We start from the raw sequence: 18,488 nt of genomic DNA on the forward strand, positions 1-18,488 counted from the left end.
AATAAACAAACAGGATTTCCGTAACTTTCGCGAAATACTTTCTGGGCTAATACCCTTAGAGACTTTTTCCCACTGAGTATATTCACATCACATGATCAAAGGCTGAAGCCGTACTGCGTTCAATGAGAATGTAGCCGGATGGTAGATCACTGCGAAGGGGGGAAAACTGCGCTGAAAGATCTTTTGGCTATGCAGCTCAGGTAGTGCTCCTGAACCCTGTTTTTCTGTCCGTAAGTTGGCAATAAGATAATCAAGAAGTTGGAGGTGAATACCCTCTCGGGAAGGTTACGCCAGTCTATTAACGATGGCGAGAAATGAACCATTAAGAAATAGCTTCAAGGGGACACCTAGGCGAGGCCCCCGACTTACTCATTGGCAGAATTTAGCGAACAGCTTGTAAACTGATCCTGCAGATACCTTTCTCAAGCAGCAAATAATGGGTTCGGCCCACATTACTGATATGATATGTTTCCGAAAGTCATTGGAAGGCCTTTCGTTTTTGTTTTGTTTTCTAGACGAGTCTTCCAATATTTCCGCAATGGAAACAACTTCCTACGACCGGCGGGGCTTAAAGAGAGCAATTACCAGCATTGCGTTGCAGAACCGAACGCCGGTAACGACCTCCTCCGAAAAGCTGCAGTCAGGAAGGAGAGGCACAGTTTGTTGCTGAAGGTAGCTGCTGCGCCGCTGGTCTGTAGATTGCAGAGGCGACAGAATGAGCTCACGGCGCTGGAGCAGCAACGCCCACCACCTAAGGAGCTCAACGGCAGCCCGCGCCACTTACCTTGCCAACGCAGCTTGTTCGCTGAAGGAGTGGGCGCCACACGAGTCTGTGTTTCAACTGCCCTTCGGGCTATTAGTATCGCCAAGCAAATTGCATTCACGCATCAGCACCAAGTGCATATAGTTTCGAAAGCGTTTACGTCAAATTGCAGCAAAAGTAGCTGTGTGGCGTCGATATAGATCTGCTCGCGCATGGCCTTTAGTTGGATTTAGTTAGATGCGATGGAACAAGCGTTGGCTGAAGTCACGAGGAATGATGGGAGCCAGTAAGAGAAAACCAAGACGAAACGCATGATTATATGGCCATGCGCAATAAGGAAATTTTACTTGTGCGACTAGTCTGGATTCAGTATGCCGTACTGATATGTGTGTGCATGTGGAGAGTATCAGCGACAATCATGGAAATATGTGTGCGCGGTTTATGCGAATGTAAGCTGGGTTTCTCGAGCAACGTGAGTCAATGTACTTTCACAGGAACTAGCACATCCTACAGCAATGAACTGGAGCAATACTCTTATGCTTAGAGCACGCTGAGGTGCTTTTGCGATATGCCTAAATAAATGTTTAGTAAACCTAACGAACGAATGTTAAGCCAGTGTAAATGCAAGAGACTCATTCAGGAAGTTGCACAAATTAACAAAAAAAAAACGTCGTAATTTTCTTAGTGGTGGCTTTACATTGAGTCTTCCGTTCTGTGGATAAAGAGTGCAAAAGCCTAAATTGTCCTCTACTGGAGCGCGTGCGTTAAATACACATTGCGCCTGACAGCACCGCCCTATTCGCCGTAGTGTGCATCGCTGCCAGCACGCGCAATATTTTCTTCGGCGTTGCGTTTGCTGCACGGTGCGGAAAATGTTCAGGAAAAAGATGCGTTTTCGGAGACTGCGATTTCTTTACCTGGCCAGTAGATTTGTACTTGATACTTTTGACGTGTGTCTCTTAGCTTAATTAATTAGAAATAGAATAATTAGGATTACAGTCAAAGTAGAATAACTCTTAATAATCAAATAGAGAACACGAACTTGTAGCCCTGCTTTCTCCGAATGACTGTAACAATTTGCTTAAGCTTCCGGCATTACGCATGCATTTTTTTGTCTATCCGCTGCCGTTGCGTGCGACACCCTGTATACGCATGTAAGTTTTCCAAATGAATGAGCTGCCTGGATTTTGCCTCTTCTACAGTGTTAAACAGCAGCTCGACTTCTTTGTATATCTAACCGTTGTTACACACCGTGCGCAACGCTCAGAGGCTCCCGTGGAGCATCCGGCTCGGGGTCTTTTAATATTGCCTGTTGTCTTGCCATCGGAAGTGAAGCTGTCCGCTTGCAGGGTGGATGTCCTGAGACCACAAATAAAGATGTTTTTTGCTAGTACAAGGAGTTAGAAGCTCCCGCCTCTCCAGAGCGCTTGTACGCGGCTGCGTGATCGCTCTCATTGTTTGTTTTTTTCTGTTCTCAATCATCGTTCACTGCAGCTGCAACTTCGTCGCTAATAACGGAAGCAATAAAGTACACTGAAGCTGGTCGCAGCTAACATGTCCATCAGATCCTGGAAGAAAGTCTAGCTCCTGTATACCTAGAACACAACCATAAAACGGAAGCCAAGATGAATGGCTAGGCGCCTTTCGCTTCAAAGATCTACAGGGCAAGGTGGCGACGGTTTCGGCAAGCATCCGTGCGCTCTCCGTATTCCTCGGCGTCCGCTGCCGGAGAGCGCGCAGCACAGCCGTTGACGTGCCCAGGTGCCAGGCGGACAAGGACGACACACACACACAGCAGGGATCCGCAGTCGCGATATAGAGTTTATTAGTAATAAATAATAGGAATATAGACATATACAATTTCAAGTTTTTCGTCTCAATGGTCATATGTACAATGCGGGAAAAGTGGAAGCACTTGCCAACTCAAAAACAGAAACAAATGCGTTCCTGGGAACCACAACAAACAAAAACCGCGTGTTATCCTTTTTTTTGTTGTTTCGGGGTTGTTTTTTTCTCTCTCTCTTTTTTTTCCGGGACAAGTGGCCACACAGGTCTTCGTACAGTGTTCTGTCCCATCCTCCCGCCCTTGTGCGACTTTTGTATTGTTTCGCAGCGCCGCCGAGCATCCGCGAGGGAGGGCGACGCTCTCCGAGACACACAGTCACACGCGCAGACACACTGAAAAAGCCACTCACACGCACAGCAGCTGTGCTCTGGGGGGGTCCCGGACATGCGGCGAAACGCAACGCTCCCGAGGGAACCAAGCAGAAACAGATACGAGACAAGAAAGGAAAAACGACAGCTTGTTGTCCTCACTTCTACCGGGATTGATTGAGACATGGGGCCGTCGCCAGACCGCGCCGATGGGGGATGAGGTGCGCTTGCCCGCGAGGCTCTCGGGGGTGAAACGCCGCAAGAGTCGCGAGAAGAGGGGGAGAGAGAGAGAGATGCTAGATAGACATGCGGGGGCGCTGGTTCAGAGACGTCTGGGAGTCGCAGGAGGCAGGCGTGCCTGATTGCAAGGAGACGAGTGCGCAGGTTCCTTTATATAACGAGATACAGGCTACAACAACGTTTGCCAGTTTAGCACTTTTTTTTTTTGCCTCTTTACACAAATCGGGGGCGGCGCCCGGACTGGGTGCTTGGCCCGTGGCTGGGCCAAGAAGACGCGGCCACGCCACTTCCAGGGATTCCTTCGCGCCACGCAGCATCATCGGCGTGATATGCAACATCATTTCGGGCGCGCAGCTAAAGAGCTCATTCCGGAGCACCAGCGGGGCGCGTTTAGTGCCCCGAGTGTGCACGGTCCGCCGACCCGCGCCGCAGAGAGAACGCGATTGCGACCAGCGAGCGTCAGACAAGCACTTCTATAAATTACGCGGGGGGCCGACAAAGGCGGCGCCTCCGAAGTTGTCACAAAGGAACTTGGGAATAGCGGCGGCCGCGCTAATGCGCGCACCAGGAGCGCACAGAATGCGGCCCCAGCTGCGGGCGAGCCAGCGCCGAAATTTCCTTATTATCCGCGTAAACGTATCTGGGGAAGGGCGGCTCTTGCCGTTGCGGCGGCGCGCGCTCCAGGTCTGCGCAAATCTACGTGCCGGATACATAATAGAAAAGATGCTGCCTGCCAACAGGCAGCTCGACCGCGGTCTCGCGGACGAATTTTCACCTACCGCACTGACAGCACAAGTGAAAATACATGGCTGCGCGGCGCCATTCCCGGAATCTTGCACGCGACAACAGCTCTCACCGGTTATTGCGTCGTTTCAATCTCGCCGGCTCGCGTGCCGCATTGCAGTTTTCAAATTACGATCCCGGTCCTTGTTCGCTCTCTGGCGGGACCTAGATGACGGCCTCTGGCGCCCCTCGCGCCGCGGTCCCCGCACAGCAATCGGCCCAGTGCTTAGGCGCGCCCAGAGCGCTGCTCTTCTTTCCCCTCGAATGACCCGCGACGAAACAGGCAACAAAGCTCGCTGATCCTCTGCAGCGGCGGCCCCTGCTGGCGTGTGGCGAACTTTAGCGACACTGAAAGACAACAGAAAGAGCGGCAAGAGAGGGAAGGAGACCGCACCGCCGCGAGCCGGGCAGGCCGAGATTTCCCGCGTTCTTGCCGAGTGATAATGTGTTCAGACTGCGCACAGGCCTATCGACGCGCGCATCTTTGGTTGTTAAGACGTCCGTGGAACAGCAACCAGTCGCAGAGGGCCCTCTTGTGCCATCTGTGAGCAACCAACTGAAGCCGTCCCAATTAAGAGATTCGCAAACGCTTTGCGTTTTCAATATAAACGTGAGCATCAGCGTGCATGAGGATAAAAGCAACTGCCTGAAACCGACGATCCATGCGCAATTCACTCCTGGTAATCACACTTAACTATAGTACAATATATGCATGTAGGACTTGACACCCCACGAACAGAGAAAAAAAAAAGGAAAGCAATGTCGCTTCTATGTACACGTATAAAGGCATTTCCCAGCGCGGTGACCCGCGCAAGCACTACAACATCGACTCATCGCTAACTCGCGCAGTTCTTTTGAAGAACTCAAGGAATAAACACAGCATCACAAGGTTTGATATGCAACACCGAGGTGCACTGCTGCAGGTATGTGGTCACAAACAAGGGCTTTCGCTTGGAATAGTTGCAGAAACGCTTCTTGCGGCCACTACTCCTTTGAAACACCGGACAAGACGAGCAACATAGACAACCTCTGAGCTACCGCTGTCATGTCCTCTTGTCACTGCTTTCCAGACACATAGAAGGGACGCGACGTTGGAAAAGAAACAACACAGCCTTTCAACGCCATCGCCCATGCGTCAAATGCCTTATTGCAAACACTGAAAATTTTCCACCTCCCATGGATATGTAATCAATGACAAGAGTGAGCTCTGAAAAAAAAAAGAACGTAAAGAAGACGAAAGGGCGTACATCGCGGCACGTTCATAAATTAAGGAATGTTGGTTCTGGCGCACACATTAAGGAAGCCAGCCAATGCCTTCCGGCCGCCACCTCGTGACTGCTACCGGCGCGTGGAATTCTGTTTTGCTTGAGCATTGCCACTCTGTGGATTGCCAGGCGACTAGCGTCCCCCAGCCTGAACACTTGGTTACGGGCAGCCCCATTAAGGTCAGTTAAGTAACGGTCGCCCAGATCTGTAAGTGAAGACCCGATCGCCGGAGGCGGCGGAGGCAGGCATGGGCTGGCATTGCTCACACGATTCACTCAAAGTCTTGAGTTCACAAACTGTCATCATCACAAACGGGGTTCGAAGAACGAGGTGTCGAAAGAATGAGAATCACATGGAAAGATTGCTCCGCGTCCCAGCTTGGCGAGCCACACAACTGTCCGGCCGAGTCCCTGGGGGTCACACGTACTTACTGGACAACTGCTTCGCCAGTTCCGTGTACTTGAGAAACTTGGAGTGTGGGCTCTCGTCGGCGGGCGCCGCCGGCGAGCTGGCCGGCGAGGCGGCGGGCGATCCCGGCCCGTGGCTGCCGGCGGCCGGCGGCGGCTCCTTGGCCTTCCAGGTTGGCGAGTCGCCGGGCTGCGGCGGCGGCGGCGGCGCCGCAGAGCCGTCCTTGATGAAGTGCATCTTGGAGAGGTGGTGCCGGTAGGCGCCCTTGGACACAAAGTGCGTGTCGCAGAAGGCGCACTTCATGAGCGAGTCCGAGGTGGCCGCGTCGTTGCAGGCCCAGCTGAAGGCCAGGATGGAGCCCGGGCTGGCCGCCTGCGGCGCGTTGGCGCGCGACAGGTGCGCGTCCGTCTTGTCCAGCAGTTTCTGCAGCTCCTTGAGCGGATGGTCCGAGACCGCGTCGCCTTCGCCATTGTGCTGGCCGCGCCTGGGGCGCGACGAGGCTGCCGCTCGCGGGCTCTGCTTGGCCTTGGGAGACGCCGACTTCATCTCGGCCAGCGGAGTGTCGCAAGATGAGGACGACGAGAGGTCGTCCGTGTCCGGCCCGCCGCGCTCGGACGACCGCCGAGAGGGCAGCCCGTCCGCGATCACCAGGTCGTCTGCGCCCGGCGAGCTGGCCCTCGTCGACACGGACTCCGCGGGCGACCGAGGCTGGCTCAGGCGTTCCGGGTCAAGCACGGGCGGCTCTGCGTCCTTGTCAGGCGAAGACACGCCGCTGCGGGGCGAAGCGTGGTTCGCAGGCGTCTCTTCGGATGGACATGGCGACGCGAGGCCCCCCGTCAGCCGCGGCGAGTGGCCGGCCGACTTGATGGCCCCGTAACGGGGAGAGCCCGCGGGATGCCACGGAGGGTAGACTTCCTCGTCGATGCCAAGTCGCTGCAATATCCCAGCCGAAGTGGGCCCTCCGCGCTTGCCCTTGCTATCGAAACTCTTCTCGATGAGTCTTTCGATGGCGTTGAGGACCGATGTCGACGACGATGACGTCGAATTGGGCCTTTTCTCCGACTCGGTGGAGGCCGCGCGATCGGGTTCAGCAGACTGGGGACGCGGCGACTCCAACGGCGGCGGTGGAGGCGGCGGTGTGTCATCCTCGGCGCTTTTGCGTGACTCGTTGGAAGAGCAGGGCTCGGGTCGAGTCTGCTGCTGCAACGCGGTCTTGAGCAACTGCTGCGAGCGGCTGCAGCTTTTGATGTGCTGGACAAAGTCTTTGGCGTCCACCTTTTCGGCGCACTCTTCGCAGGCAATCTTGCCGTCGGACTCAGCAGCGCCAAGCGGGCTTGGAGACGTCTGATTGCTCGGCGCTCCAGAACGTGCCGTCATCTCCATACGTTCCAGTTCGAGCAGCTTACGCACAGGCAGCGACTTCTTGCGTCGCTCACGCGTCTGCCTTCGCCGCCCACCGCCCTCAGTGATGGAGCGCAGAATATGCTCCTTGTAATGAGAGTTCTTGACCATGTGATAGCTGAGTTCTTTCAAGGAGCCGAAGGCCTGGTCGCATACTTTACACGTGAGTACCGCGTTGACTTGCGACTGATTGGCAAGCTTATCCTCCGGAGTCCGCCACGAGATGATCTGCTCTTGGCTGATGATGTTTGTGTAGTGCTGCGTGACCCTCATGTGCGTTGTCATGTCGGCAAGCGACTTGAACGACTGTCCGCACCACATGCACTTGAGGATCTGCCTCGTCTGTTCAGCGCCTTTTCCCAGCCAGACGTCCTGACCACGAACTAGTTTGCGAGGTAGGGGCACGCCGTCTTTCGTGGTTGCGCCAGAGGCGCCTGGCGGCGTAGCTGTAAGCTTTGGCGGGGGAGGTGTGGTGTGGCCTGCTGCTGCGCTCGGCGGTGGCGGTGCGGCCGCGTGCATCCCGGCCATACCGCAACGCGGCGACTGCTTCATGTGCAGCGTCATATCCGCCAATGACTGAAACGACTCCTTGCACCAGACGCACGTGAAGACGTCCTTGGTTTGCTCGCCGCTCCGGCTGATCCACTGGCTTTGCCACGGGTTCTGCCGGTTGGAAGCTGGCCGGAACGCGTCTCCCTTGGTCTTTTCAGAGAACGCCATCTTCATCGCAGAACCCGTCGGGTGGCTCAGTTCGGACGAGGTGCTCCGTTCTCGTTTCACCTTCCCGTTCCATGACTGGTGCTGGTGATGTGGCTCGGAGCCGATCGCCCTGGCGCCCAACCCCACTGGCGCCGAAGCTGACGGCATTCGAGCCCCAAGCCAAGGTCCTCCTGGCACCGGTTCTAGCCGGCCCAGTTTGGCAGGTTTGTGCTCGTGCGGTACAGTTCGCGCTCTCCGCCGGGACACCGACAGGTCGAGAGGCGAATCGGTGGTGGCACCGTTGGCCGCGGGGCCTTCTGCAGCCGCCATGTCTTCATCCCCGGACTCGGCCACGTCGCTTCCCGACGGCTTCTTGAGGCTAAAGTCGAGAGGGGCGTCCTCTTCGTCTTCCTCGTCCTCCTCTTCCTTCTTAACGACGACCATTGGCGCCAGGATCGGGGGCGCCTCGTCGCGCGCTGGGGTGCTGGTCTTGCGCGGCGGCTCCTCCGGCTCCTCCTTGGGCGCCGACGGCTCGCCGATCGGCTCTTCATCTTGCATGGGGGAGAAGGGCGCCTTGGGCGTCGCCGCCGAAGCACGCTCGCTGTCCACCGGCGAAGACCGCGGCTCGGCAGGAGGCGTCTCGGCCGGCGGCGACGTGCTTCGCGTGTCGCTTGTCACCGAGCCGTCCTCCTTGGCCTCGTCGGCGGGGGCGTCTGCTTTCGCCTCGCCTTCTTCCCCTGCGAACAAGCAAAGCAGAGAGGGTCACAACGGTGCAGCAGTCAGAAATAACTGAGCCTCCACGCACCTCTGTAAAGCGTTCACACTGCGAGGTAATAAGAGGACTAGTCCACATCTGTCATGAACTGAGCAGGCGACGCACTAGAACAAGCGACTATGGCGCTTGCTTTTCGGCTGCTTCAAAAGGTCTGCCGCGGCGAAGTAAAAAACGGCACAATACTCTGCCTCATATTTGACGGCGAGCACTACAGAGAAATAAAATCGCGGTTTCTCCTCTGCTCACTGTAAACACAGCTGATCACTGCGCATGCTTAGATTGCGCAGCTTAAGAACAGCTCGACCACCGCGCCAAAAGAAAAGAACGCCACAGGGTCTCCTTCGCTTTCCCCTCGACGCCAACTGTAAGCCGCACTAGATCTCCCCGCGTGCGCGACAAAAGAGTAAAAAAAGAAGTGTCTCTCGCCAGCGCGACGAGCGTGCCGAGCAGGCGCGCGCTGGCGTCGTTCTTCGCTCCTGTCTCCGTCAAGTATCAACCGACGCAGAGGCTGCCATGATAGATGGCCCGCGCTTGCGGAAGCCAGGTGCTGCTGTTGGCTGCGAGCGAGCGTGGCTGTTGTTCACCGCTGCGCGTACCTGCTCCGCCGCCGACCGTTTTGCGCCTCGCGAGGACGCCCATGATGTATGCCACACACGCCGATGACGCCCCGCAGTCAAGCCACACTGCACTAGGGACGAGTGAAATTTCGGCTGCGTACTCGCACACAATGGTTGCACGCGTTGTGCGGGGCGTCAGCCTTTTCACAAAGACGCTGCATCAAAATTACGAGGCGGTTACCGAACTACGCGGCCTCTCCAAATGCATGAAAGAACGACGCGGCCTACAGCAAAAAAAAAAAAAGAAAATCACAAGGCATCACTGACGAAGGTGGCGAAGAGGCACGAACCGGAGACCGCAATTAACGCTTTTGAAGTCAGGACCCGTGGAGGACAGCGCGGTCTGAAACACGGACGGAAAAGAAAAAGCAGAGGGCAGTGCGGGACCGCTCGTTAGTTGCACGACATACAGGAAAGCGCACGAAGGCTCCCTATCGTCTGTGGATGCATTCCCTCTCATCGCCATCATCTCGAACGATGCACCACCACGATCTACGCAACTGCTTGGAAACTTGAGCGCTGAACATCCGGTGCAGGTGTGCTCTTCGCAGTGCCGGCAGTGCAGCAGGCACACTTCACTCCTGCACCGTGGGTTTCACAATCATTAAAGAAAATTATCATAAATGAAGAAAGCTAAGTAGCAAAAAAGCATTGGTTGAGGGCGGTTAATCGACGCAAAGCCCTTTTTGAATTAATAAAACGTTAACAGTTTTTTTTTTCCCAAGTTATATATTAAGAACATAATCCATGCACAAGTTCGGTTCTTTAGCATGCTCGGTATTTAAAAAAAAAACATAAGCAACTATACTTTGTTTCAGACGTGGCACCTGGCGGATTAATGGCGTTTGGTTCGCTTCTTCTACGCAGCGAGACAGATATGTACAGCCAAGCATTAGCGGCCGCTGGCGGCTGTTACGGAAGTGCAACGGAGAACACACCGACGACCTTGCCCATGCACAACGATTCGTCCATCACGCGTACTACACTTACGAGCATCGCGTCAACTCGACACCATGATTTCGGGTGCCCCCTTCATTCTCGTCGTTCTCTTGAGCCGACAGAAATCCGCGACCAGATGAGAATACCGAGCCAAACGAATGCGATTTCATAAAGTTCGTTTTCCGTTTGACATCATGCTGCACAACTCGTTTTTACGACACCGGGTGTCTGACATGAGCACCAGGTTAACGACGTTTATTTTTTATTTTCTTTCTGCCCGTGTTCTCAAAGTTACACGTGCTCATTTCGACGCAATTGAGCCTTTTTCGGTGCAGGCGAGGAGCGTCAGGTTAGAGCAGGGATAAAGTGATCAGTCTTGTGCGTGCTGTTCGAGCACGCCCCGCCCAAGAAGAAAGACACGGACGACTACGCAGCGACGGTAGAGAGCGGAAGCTACCACATACCCTTTATTCGAACTGAGTGATCCAACCGCGTCTCAGCGAAGCCAACGAACAACCCAACGCGAACGACATGGAAACGTGATGAGCGGCTGCGGGCAACGCAAGCTGAATATAGTTTTTACGGGTGCTTCGGGTGAAAAAAAGAAAAAAAGTAATGCAGGTGACCCTCCTTCGGACAGCATTTGCTCGCCCAGCCCGCTACAGGCACTACTAGAGTCACTAAATAAAGACCTAGAGTACCGGCACTCTTTTCTCCTATTGTTCTGTGCCGCTGCCACGATCATTGGTCAGTTTGCATCACGTGATATTTGTTTACACTGCGACGGTTCATGGGGGCTGCCATTTTGTGGCTTATGCGTTTTCAGTCGGGCAACTGTGGTAGTCCTAGTGCTGCGACGCTGCGAGTGCTGCCGGTGACCGACTCAGTGGCCAGGGATTCCGCGCCTCGCAGCATTTTAGCTGCACAAGAGCATACGAGGATGCCGTTTTGCTGCGTTGTTGGCCGTTTTGCTGCGTTGTTGGCTGTTTCAACTCGCATAATTATGGAAAACGCTTACCGTTTGCATCTGAGCGGCTCCATGCCGTACGGCCACGATCCCCGCCGCAGCGCAGGGTGGCTAACAGCGTTGTTTACAAAATGGCCGGGCCAAAGTTAGCGGCGAGGTCGCCGAAGCGGCAATCTGGCAACAATGATAAACAACAAAATGGCCGCCCCTGCTTACCGCCGTGCTGCAGTGACGGTACTCTAAGTCTTTATTTAGTGACTCTAGGCACTACTATAAAGGGACCGACCGGTGAACCAGCGAGAGCACGGCATACGTCGTGCTGCCTACGAACAAAACTTTTTGGTTCTCAAAATACCTTTGTGTCGGGTGTAATTGCCGCCAAGTGCCACTGCACTGACTCCTTTGAAACCGGGTGAAACTTCTGTCAGTTTTCTATAACTGCATTTCCAGTAGATGGCGCTGAACGACAGCTCTCTCGGCAGCCACACGTGCCCCACGACAAATGCCATCGGCCCCAGTCCTCGGTGACCTCACACGCGAGACATAATTTATTCTTAGTTTCCAATCTCCAAACGTAAATCGAGCGCCATACACTGCACGCGGGGGCGAATGAGATCCAGGAAAGAGGTGAACAAAGCTAATGGACAAGCATGGCAGAAGGGTGATTGTTCAGCTACAAATACAAATAGCAGTGTAGTGGCTTTTGGTGAGGCCCGGCACTGAATACTGCAGGCATGGCCGAAGACCAGAAACCTACTTTATGCGTAATTCTTAAGCTCGGTCGGTTCTTTCGACCATCAATGAAGGAAAAAAAACCTACACAAACACTGCCTCCAAGTTCACAGAAGGCTTCGCCGCATCAGCTATGAACCTGAACGACCGCATGCTATATATGAATAGCGAAGAAGTGCTGCGAAGGACATTCCTACTTTCGCGTGGAAGATTTCAATTGCCCCGGCAACACTAGATGAGTTATCGCGCTCAAGTGGCGCGAACTTGTCAACGTTAATGAATTTTTTTCGCCAAAGCGGCATTAACCTGCAGACAATTGCATGCCGCCCTGTTTATGCGCCGCGTGCAGTCGTGGAAGGAGTGCTGCGAATAGTTTCACTTGATAGATTTTATCGAGTTCACGCGTCATTGCTCGCTTAGCTAGTAATGGTGCACGGCGAACGCGCTTCTCCGGACAGCAGTTCCCCATGAATGGAAGGACGCCCGGAGCAGTGGCACTTTTATGAGACATCGCGACAACTGCGACAGCAATAGCTAAACTTTGCCAATACGAATCATGCGATGACTTTCAGGTGGTGAATTATCTTCGTACCCAAGTGCCGACAAAGGTAAAAAAAAAAGAGCAAATGACCAGCGGGTGAACAGCACGATTTTCCGGTTACAGAGCCGTGGAGGAGCTCCCGCATGCAGGTTTATGCACTGCTGAAAAACGAGCCGCACTAAAAGGCAGCCAATGTAGCGAATGAAAAACGCCGGCACATGCCGTGATGACGCTGCGCACTGTACTGTACTGTACTGGGGTTGACGTGGAACACATATGCTACGTTGTGCGCGCACGTCTCCACTTACGTGTTTATCTCCACTTACGTGTCCTTTTAGGGCAAAACAACCTGTGGCCGGGATAATGTAACGACTCAATTAGACTTTTATTCCCTTTCCCCCTATGCTACCGCCGTGATCTGCCGGTTGGCACGCGGAGGATAGTAAAAATGGAACAAAATCGAAGGGAAAGAACTCTTACAGCAGACCTTCCCAGGGGCCGTACCTGGCCAACTCTCACTCAAGCTCCATTCTTTGCTACCACTGCCACTGGTTGCCGCCACGGCTGCCAGCTACAGCGAGCTGTCGCCGGCTTTGGTACCAAAAGCAGTGGCGAACAGAGGCAAAGAGCCGAAAGAATCAATTCGGAAAACAGTCGTCGGGAAATACGGCCCCTGCAAAACTGTTCAGCCCCACGTACAGCCGCGCACAACCTCCGAGGCCTATACTCTGGTAAGAGATGACAGATGCGTGCATAAGCTTTATTTGCTAATCGGGTGGGGACCTCTCCGCGGTTGCAGCCGACGCAGCATTGCGCCACACGCATTCGGCTTCTTCCAGAACACGAAAGAAGAGTGCAGTGTTTCCCTACGGCTCACAATCTTTGCTGCCATAACCACGTCTGTATCTTCGCCGAAGACGGCCGTTCGCCCTTGAATCCATACGCCAGCCTAGTGCATGCTCTTCCAACTCGACCAGCCTGCTGCACTAGACGTTGTTTTTTGTTAATTTTTTGCTTTCTACAACTCCGGTGCCACCGGAACAGGAGAGGGACGGCCAGGTTTAATGCGCCTCACTCTTGAGGTGCTGCACGGGACGGGGCGAACACAGCGGCGGAAAGAGAAGACTCCCCTCCCCTCCCGAGATGGCGAACCAGGAGCCAGAGCGCAGTTAACATGGCGGAACTTAATGCCGCATTCCGTGGCGCCGACAGAAGGCGCAATGCAAGTCGACAGCGCGAGCGCATGCGGTTGAGAGTACCGCTGTGAGCGGTGGGTGGAGAGGGACAGCTTCCCGCGTTTACCGTCTGCCTCGCGGTCTTGTACAACCCGGGTACCAAATCAAAACGCCAGTGCACTCGCGACAACTCGGAAGCGGCCTGCATTGGGGTGCCGAACAGCAGCAGCACGCATGGCCCACATTCATGTCGGTTTCGTGCTTGGAAAGGTCGACGCGGCCTTCGAAACAAGGCTGCCAGGCGCAGCTGCTGCCCGAGGGCAGGAAAGCAGCCTCGAGCCAACCGCCGGCCCCCAGCCGCGGCTGCCAAGCCCGTGGAAACAGCGCCACTGTAGAACACGGGCGGCCGCGGTTACCGCCCAGAGCGCCCCGCCGCATTGCCTCCCACTTAACCGGCCGCCACTGAGTAGCCAGCCCTCTGCAATCGGCCCCGGAAGTGACGAATTGGATTTTCGCAGCGTTGCATCCTTCGGACCGCCAATTCGCCTTATTCTTTGCGAGAAAACTGGTACGAAGAGCGGTTAGACCGTCGTACCCGACCACGCAAGACCTGACGAATGACACTCAAACACCTTCACTGTGAAGAAACGTGGTACAACTGAACAATGCACACAATTAGGAAAACGAAGCGCCCAGCTGTGCTTAATTTTTCTTTTTCTCTCTCTTACTGAGCAGCTTACGTGTTACTGAGTTAGTTTAGATAGAAAAATAAAACTAAAAATATACTTTATGCGATGGGCGAGGGTAACAAGGCCTGAAGTCGCTGGCTTACAAACACGCTATTAAGCAATCCATGCAACGAACTAGGACAAATCGTGATTCTGGAAGGAACTGCGCAGCTTCACCGGCACAACGAACTATATCGTCGTTCGAGTAAATTAAAGCAGAGAACTGCAGATGGAGCTTTCTAAAATTCTGACAGCACGCCGCGTAATAAAAAAAAAAATTCATTTTTCCAAGGAGGTATCAGATATTAAAAAGACGATATGTTATAAAACCACATAGCTTCATACCAAGATATATACTGATCCTTCCTTTTTGACTTCGCATGCCAGGTGCTCATATAAGGCCGCTTGAGAAACCTCCTTTTGTGCCTCAAGGAAGAAGTGAATATTTAATTTTCCAAACATGAGTAAGCGCACGTGTGGTAACGTAGACACGCATACTTTGTTGCCGCTCCCACTGGCAGAAGTTCCCATCCCCGTGTCACGAATTTATTAACCTATACATTGCGCGGCACTATATGCTCCAGTACGCTATGCTCGCTTGCGCTATTAGTGACACGCAAACTGATTGGGATCTAGACGAATGTTCTCCGGTGTTCTGAACGTGCAACCTACTCTTGCTTCCTGCTGTTAGCCCGTCATACCTTGTTGCACTGGCCTGAGCATTTTTATTATTCATTCTTTTTCCCAGTCATAATATAGCAGCTGTTTGTTATGAAGGCTATGCGCTCATCACCGCAATTATCTGGACCACGTGTCGTTGCTGACTGAAACGCTCACTTGACTTCTCTGTAAGACCTTTTATCGATAGTCGTTTCTAACAGTTTTGACATACTCATATGTTACCCCATTATAGACACCTACACTTCTGAAAAGGAATTCTGTTAGCGATTCACTCGAAATTACCAAGCATGGTTATCGCTTCTGATGCCAGCCGAGTGTTAAAGAATTCTAATTCTTCCTTTAAAAGCACCATTCGACAGCACATGGATAGAAAACAGGGCATTTTTTTTCTCCGCTGGTCTGACGTTACTGCTTTACATCGTGCTTAAACAAACCAAAAAAGTACGGCGCCCAAAAGCCATAAATCAGCCCATTCCTCCACTCTTAATTTCACGGGGGAGTGCCAAAATTACAAAAACATCCCGCGAGTCCTGCACTGGCTTGCCAGCTGTGCGCGCGACTAATGACGCGTCTGAGCACACAACGTTTCCACAACGTACAGTCGGTTCGTACGAAATGCCGCAGCAAGGGCGCCATCAGGCATGGAACTGAAGTGCATGGGCGCAGTAGCGCAAGTTTTTCATGAGCGAAGCTCACAGATGGGGACCGGTGAGAACAAGCGGTCAGTGAAGTCTGCTGTAGCGGGTACACTAAGGGCGATAGTGGGCTGCTAGTGCTGCTGCAGTCGAGCTTAAACGCGAGTTCATCTGGAAAAAAGCGCGAAAGGTGGGACGAGAAAAAAGGACGAGTAACCGTCTTTCGAGCTGTTTTCGAAATGAATCTGCACAACAAGCCCAGCCTTCGACGCTTACGCATTTAATACAAGTTATAGAATAGAAAATAACACCGTTCTCAGCGTCTAATGCACAAAAGCGTGCAAACTAATGTTTTGAAAGTATAGCACTGCCGCGAACAGCTACACGCGCAGCCCGTCTTTTCCCCGCGTTTTTGAGAGTCTTGGGGCAGAGCGCCTACAGTCGTCATTAGCCGCCGACGGACATAACGGCGAGCAGTCACAGTCGGACACAACTCGAGAACGAAGCGGCAAATTGCATTCAAAGGAGGCACTGCAGCTACGGATTAGCCGCGACGTCATGAAAATCGGTCGACGCTATTGGCTGGAGGGGCGTACCACTTTGAGCGATGTTTGCCGTTTCTTTCTTGAGTTTTATCCGACTATAGTTGGCTAGGTTGATTTTGTAACTACAATAGTAATAGTGCCCCACTATTTCATTAAACAGTACACCGTACTGGGTTATTTGGTTTTCATTAAGCATAAAGTGTTAGCGCGACAAAGACGAGGCACAGAAAAGCAGAAGAGTAGGCAAAAGCGTTTCATTCTGAAAAACGAGGGGGAAAAAAAGGGGGGGGGGGGGGCGCTTCCAATTGACTCGGAATGAATGGCGTTCGCCATACTTTCTTCGTCGTCAGGTGTTGCAGCCACCCGACGACGGAGAATGTACAGACGAACTTATAAGACACTTAGAAAGCCACTAGATAAGCTTAGTTACGGCACGCGCGACTGACGAATTGTTGAGTGCAGCCCACAAACACGCGGGCCCTCCTTGGCATCTTCCCGGGGCAAAATAGCAAGAGCGCCCTGGTTATGGTGTAACCGTGGGGTTCGCCACCTCATTAATTAGCATACAGCAAATCCATAATTACTGTCTATAATATTTGCTGCAATTTTCAAGCTAATGTTGCCAGGAATTCCTGAAGAAATTGTGTACATTCACACATATCGAACCAGGACATCAGAGGAATCGTCTGTGCCTCTGCCGCGCACAAATTACCTTCTGCAAACAATAACGTACAATGTGTCATTTCTTCTGAATCAGCTGTAAGCACATTTCACGGGGCCCATTGACGAAACTCGCAGAGCACTGTGCGGTATAATTGTTACCAGGAGGTTTTCGTAGTACCTATAGTCTATTTTCTCGCAAAAATTCTGTTAATGAATATGTGAGGTGCATGTGTTATATCTGCCTTTTCACCTGGATCGTTATGTACGATACTTTATAGAATGCCATTTCTTGGTAGAGCAGTTTTATTGGCACACACTTTCTTTTCTTTTTGTAGCGTAAATTGTTGAAGAACGGAGCGCATGTATTATATTGTACTTTTCAATTGCATTTGAACTATTATGCTGTCTATGTAAAGTCGCTCCTGCCAAAATTGCTCCTTGGCCTAGTCAAGCTGTGTTCACGGCCTTTTTGCCAGGGAAGCCATCAACATTGCACTAATGTTGGGAATAAACATGGTTTGATTGCGCGAATGTGCGACGCTTGCTGGGGTCCCACCGGGCTACGTTTCTATTCTGTGAGACGGCCGTCACATTCACCACCACCAGTGGCTGCCACATCAATTACACTGAAGGATGCGACCAGACTTGCCAGCATGCAGCGTGAATGCATGAGCATACTGTAGCGTAGCATACTGGCGTACGCTATATCCCCTAAAATCCACTATATTTCCCAGCACCGTGTCCAGGTGTCCTCACGTCGCGTGTGTGCAAAGCGCTGCCTGCTCACCAAACTTGGCCGCACATAGCAAAGGATGGGGTCTGACTTTGGTGACACGCCCTGCTCATTGTAAAAACTTTTGTAAATCTTTCCGACACGTCTGCAACTACTCGGGTAGCTTTCCCTCTACGACACTCGCCATGGAAGCATACATTTCAGTCTTTCCTAGCAGTTTCAGGCAGCGTCCGTCACATCGGCAGTTCCGTCCCTTCGAGTTAGTGGCTCCAACACTGCTCATGTTGTAATCCATTGCCTAGTGTTCATGGCGCCACCGAAAGCAAGGCGCGCCTCATGTCTGAATATGTGTGGACCCTCTTTTCTGTTGCTAATGTACTACGAGCAACGAATGAAACACGAACAAGACAACTGAAAAGCGAACACAAAACACCAACATTTTAGCTCCTGGGGAGGAAATGCAAATGGAGTTGATTAACACTTCTCAAGGACAAGCTTCGCTCCTTCCAACTGAAATTACCCTCCGCTAGTATTGAGGTTCCCCCGGCTAAGAGCTTCTCATTTTGCTATTCGCGGTTCAATTGTCTTGTTCGCGTTTCATTTGTTGCTGATAGTACACCGCAGGGCTGTCACGTCTTTGAGTAAGTTTTCAGGCGTTTTCATTTTGATTACAAAATAGCCACAATCAGTCGCGTGTTGCAATTACGCAGACTTAATCCGTTTTTTTTTTTTTTCAGGGACGACGGAAAGTCAGAACTACTGGGCAAGTAATGAATGTTGGTCAATAGGCGACATCACCACTCGCGCTCTCACTGTCGCAGTTGTGATGTGGCTGTGGAGCAACAGTGACGACACCGGTGTTGGCACACTGCTTTCGGCACAGCAGACACGCGTGAAGTCACGTCGTATCTTCAAAACTTAGGCCGCAACAGGCGACAGACCTTTTTAGCTACGGCACAGAACTGAGTCTATGCATTCGCGGTTGCTGCATATCCTGCTGACGTACCGCCCCCCCCCCCCCCCCTCTTTTTTTTGTTTTATGC

General features: G+C 52.7%; 1 protein-coding gene across 2 annotated transcripts in view; it reads right to left on the reverse strand.

Moving 5' to 3' along the window:
• Window positions 1-2,564: 2,564 nt before the first annotated feature.
• LOC144113758 (protein tiptop-like) overlaps window positions 2,565-18,488 on the reverse strand; it is a 384,665-nt gene continuing 368,741 nt past the window's right edge. For both annotated transcript variants that reach the window (XM_077647064.1, XM_077647063.1), the window contains exon 2: window positions 2,565-8,451. In XM_077647064.1, coding sequence (XP_077503190.1) covers window positions 5,624-8,451 — 2,828 coding nt within the window. In that variant the 3' untranslated portion in view covers window positions 2,565-5,623. The remainder of the gene's footprint in view (window positions 8,452-18,488) is intronic.

Source organism: Amblyomma americanum, chromosome 1, assembly GCF_052857255.1.
Source record: "Amblyomma americanum isolate KBUSLIRL-KWMA chromosome 1, ASM5285725v1, whole genome shotgun sequence".
NCBI classification, from domain to species: domain Eukaryota; kingdom Metazoa; phylum Arthropoda; class Arachnida; order Ixodida; family Ixodidae; genus Amblyomma; species Amblyomma americanum.